The 4,187-nt window shown below is 36.9% G+C and overlaps 2 protein-coding genes across 6 annotated transcripts; one reads left to right on the forward strand and one right to left on the reverse strand.

The window, feature by feature from the left end:
- The first annotated feature begins 440 nt into the window (after positions 1–440).
- LOC113325037 lies at positions 441–2,407 on the forward strand. Of its 5 annotated transcripts, none has more exons than XM_026573282.1 (6): positions 441–607; positions 938–1,148; positions 1,243–1,340; positions 1,838–1,911; positions 2,100–2,194; positions 2,278–2,407. In XM_026573282.1, the coding sequence occupies exons 2-6, from the start codon at positions 1,111–1,113 to the stop codon at positions 2,318–2,320; spliced, it is 348 nt and encodes a 115-aa protein (XP_026429067.1). In that variant the 5' UTR covers positions 441–607; positions 938–1,110; the 3' UTR covers positions 2,321–2,407. The 5 variants fall into 5 exon arrangements, 3 of the variants coding, with proteins under 3 accessions (XP_026429067.1, XP_026429071.1, XP_026429064.1); XM_026573286.1 differs by having other exon boundaries at positions 953–1,148; XR_003347970.1 differs by having other exon boundaries at positions 441–1,148; positions 1,243–1,311.
- Positions 2,408–2,771: 364 nt separating this feature from the next.
- On the reverse strand, positions 2,772–3,626 carry LOC113325052. The gene is made up of 2 exons (XM_026573292.1): positions 3,229–3,626; positions 2,772–3,096 (listed from the first exon to the last, which is right to left on the reverse strand). Exons 1-2 carry the CDS (start codon positions 3,311–3,313, stop codon positions 2,855–2,857), a joined length of 327 nt encoding a protein of 108 aa, XP_026429077.1. The 5' UTR covers positions 3,314–3,626; the 3' UTR covers positions 2,772–2,854.
- Positions 3,627–4,187: the final 561 nt, after the last annotated feature.

Genomic DNA, 4,187 nt, shown 5'->3' on the forward strand with positions numbered 1-4,187 from the left:
CATTATTTCTTTGTCTCTTCAGCTATTGGTGGGGGTGCAAGAAGTCGAATCGAGGAACATGGGTGGAAAAGTGTATTGATTCTTTGCGATCTGCGGTTAACCATTCAAGAAACTGTGAGAATACTGGTTTTTACTTTAGTAAGTTGGTGTCAGTTTAGTCTGGGTGTATCAACATCTTCCTCTTGAATACCATGAAAGTTTCAATTTTCTTATACTACTATTTCAATTTCCAATTAGAGATATATACAGAAATAGGCCTCCTTTTTAGTCCCATAGACAAAACTAGGCCCATTTTATTCAGCTTTGCAAATCTAGGCAATTTATCGTGGTGTGACTGAATTTCTCGAGACGAGATGGTTTGAAGATTACTTATTTACCCTTACAGATCTTACATATTAACAACTCATTAAACAAAATCCATTCGTTCGGTGCCTCTCTTCCATCTTTGTTCTTCATCCCGATCTCCGTTCTTCACGAGCTGTTTCGTGTTGTTTCGGTGGCAATAAGGTTGGTCTTATTAACAACAATGAAACCATAAAGTATTTCGTGCTTTGCAGGAAGATGCTTACAAGTGCCCCAGAAAGTATTTCATTCTCATCGCCGTGAGGTACTCGTCATACTCCTTTTTAGTCTTCCTTCCAATACAAAGTTATATTGTCATTTTGAATTTTTGCTTTGTTACTGGATAAAAACGAAGCCAAGAACTTCCATTGAAGGAAATTTCATTATTCAAAATTTGAATTTGCCGCAAGAAATCTAGTTATAAAAAGAGAACAAGAGAGGCACAAAACCTGTTCGCAAAAAGTCCAGAAAGGGAAATCCCAAGTATATTCTTATTCCAGAAGGAAAAGGAATTCCGTGAATGATTAGGAACAAAGAGGTAGGTGAGGATTCTTAGCAACACAAAAATGGACTAGTACTAACATTGATATTTCAGAGCATTATTTTGCAGAACTTGAACTTGGGAATCAGTCCAATTCGGTTACGTCGAATTGGATTTCAAGAGAAAAGGAAAAGTAATAAATATCAAAGAATTTGAGAACAGTTCAATGGCACGAATAGTGGCGGTGGTTCTGGGAAGCATAATGCAATTGGAGTTAAAGCTGCTTCATGGGAAAGAAAAAGAAAGAAAAAAAATGCTGTAGCAAGTTAATACATTTCCTTTCGATTCCAATTTTTTATATCTCATTGTTGTACGTACTAGTTTGTTTACGGTTGCGTACAATGTGGTTGCTTTTGTAGGTACCAAAGGGAGGAAGAAAAAAATCCAAGCTTGGGTCGAAGGCAAAAGCTCAATCTAAAATGCTTTAGGTACTTTCAGTGGAGAATTATCCTACGATGTATGGTTTTCACTAGCATCCTTAGCATGTTACTTCTACGGATTTTGCTATTGGTTTTGCGTTAAATTCAATTAATCTTATCAATTATTCAATGTTTTGCCAATATTGGCCAAAAATATAGTGAAAGCCTTGGGAACTTGACATATAACATTGACACTGATCATACAAGATGCATAAGCGGTCGAAGTTAAAGCACACATTTGTAATGCTCTCACACATTTCCTCTCATACCACTGTTTTCTTCATTAATACGCAATTGCCTCGTATAGAGGCAGTATGACTTCAGACTAACTTAACTGATCCCAACAGGGGATTATACAAATTATGCTTTCCAGTATTGTTGGCTGTGTTCTTGTCCTCTGACAATTACATGAACTAACTTTCTTTTTAGATTGATGATTCCCGTGCTCTTAACAATTACGTGAACTATTAATTTTCTCATAGAATATGTTACCCCAGAAGTGGTAATAACGAAGCATACTTTTGTGAATTATCAGGTCCTTTGGATCAAATTATACATTCAAGTGAAAATGTTGACACAATGGAGCTACTCAAGCATCTTCATCAGAAGGTAAAAACTATCCTGATATGTCTTTAGCACACTTATCAAATGTGAGAATATTCTGATCCTTATTGTCAAAGAAAGCTCAAACTAATGGTAAGTAACTAGTACTACTTTGATCCTAATTGTCTGATCTAAATGAACCCCTCCTTGAAGACCATATTTTAAGAGCTTGTTATATGTGTAAAATGGTGAAGGTACAACAAGCTTTTGCTTCTGTTACGGTTTTTTTTTTAAAGCCTTTCCTCCTCCTTGGCCCAGAGGAGTGGCGTTCGAGTTGCATACCCGACCAGTAAGATAATGTTCCCGAAAACTAGTTTGTGTTCTTTCGAATAGATGTTATGTTTTGATCACACTAGTGCAAACTACTGTCAGGTGGATGCGGATGCAAGAACTATTGCTGACGGGAATGGCTTAACATTCTGTAAAAGTTCCTCTTTGGCAATCTAGTTTAATTTTTTTGTAAACTTATTGATTGATGAATGAATTGAACGATCTTTAATCAGTTTTTGGTTGATTTTGTATTGGCAAAGTTAATGACCGGTTTTAGACTGAGTTAACAATGAACTCGGTGATTTGAGGACTTAAATGTCTTTGTACAGCATCCAAACGGCAACAGCTGGAAGATAACTAACAGAGGCAGTTTTTTCAAAGAAAAAATAAACGGTCAAAGCCGGCCTAGGTTTGCGAAGTGCAAAAAAACGGGCCTAGTTTTGTAACCCTGAAAAGAAAGAACAGGCCTAGTTATGTTTTTCACCCTTCTAATTATCAATACGAGTTCATCTTATATTGCTGTATTGGATTTCATTGGGAAGTGCCAAGAAGAAAAAATGATCACTGTAATTGCCCATGATAAACCAAATCCAGAGTTAGAAACATATATTCTTAGTAAAGAGACACAAATTCCAGAAAGTCTACAGTGTGGATGCTAATGTAAGGTAAAATAGTGGAATCAGCTAGTAGAAGAAGAAACAACAAATTTGGGCAATGTGATGAATTCAGGATATGGGTCGCAGCAGCCACACAAGTCATCATAACCATACGTCTCCTCTATGCAGAGACTATGGGTCACTTCAGCGAACTCTTCTTTACACGCAACATCACATTCTAAGCTGTTGCAATATGGAACGTTTATAAGTTTAAAGTGCTCAGGGCAAAACCCCCCATACTTGAGCTTTAACTCCTTTTGTTTCTCTGTGTGCATAACATAAACTGATCTTATTAGAATAATTTTACTTTACAACAAGAAAATGGGGGAGACAAAACACACACTGGAACAGGTATTATGATTAGGATTTCTGCAAAACAAGAGTAGTTTTTACTTACCCAGGGATGTATCTGACTTGCAAAATGTTGTCGAAACAATGAGGAACCCAATCAGAACAAGGTTGGTTAAAAGGCATCTAGGCATGACTTTCTGTGAGGAGAACTTTTGTTGCTGTGATTTTCTTGTGATGATAATTCAATTGGAAAGAACCAACTCTATTTATAACTAGATACAAAAGACTCGTTGAAATACGAAATCAATAATGAAGAATATAAGACACCTCAAGTAGCACTTATTCTTTTGGATCTCAGCTTGGCGTCAAGGAGATGCCTTCCTCGGCCTTCCATTTAAGATCATCGAAGAGTAATGACGCTGTGTGCTGTTCACTTTTGCAGAAATAATACAAGTCTCAGACTTTCATGATTAATGCACATTTTGATAATGTCCGGCCACACCAGACAAGAGTTGAGCTGATAATAATAATTCTTGTTCAAAGTCTACTGGAGAAAATAATTCTAAGACGACATACAAAATATAATAAGCATCATGTTGCGCAGATGGTGCTGCAACGTGGGGTACAATTATTGAAAGTTATTAGACATATACTGGAGTATATTACTGCACGAAATGGTAGTTGGTGCACATTCACCCAACATGGTTTTTAGGTTGTACAACAACATCAATCATCAACAACCTAAAAATCCCATTCCATTCCATGTCCTGCTCCACGTCGAAAGTTGCACTAACTTCTTCTTCCATTGGCCGGTCAACGGGACCTTCGCTTCTAATTGGTTGAAAAACTAGTTACATCCCTTATATTTTGTGACCGTTAATTTTTAATAAAATTGACTCGATCCGACATTCCAAATCGAGTGATAGTTTAGCAGAACCCCATTCTATCTCTCACTCCACGTCGAGAGTTGCGCTAACCTCTCCTTCCATTGGCCAGTCAACGGAACCTTCACTTCTGATTAGCAAAATAAAAAATCTTATACCCTCTATATTTTCTAACCATTAG

Source organism: Papaver somniferum, chromosome 1, assembly GCF_003573695.1.
Source record: "Papaver somniferum cultivar HN1 chromosome 1, ASM357369v1, whole genome shotgun sequence".
NCBI classification, from domain to species: domain Eukaryota; kingdom Viridiplantae; phylum Streptophyta; class Magnoliopsida; order Ranunculales; family Papaveraceae; genus Papaver; species Papaver somniferum.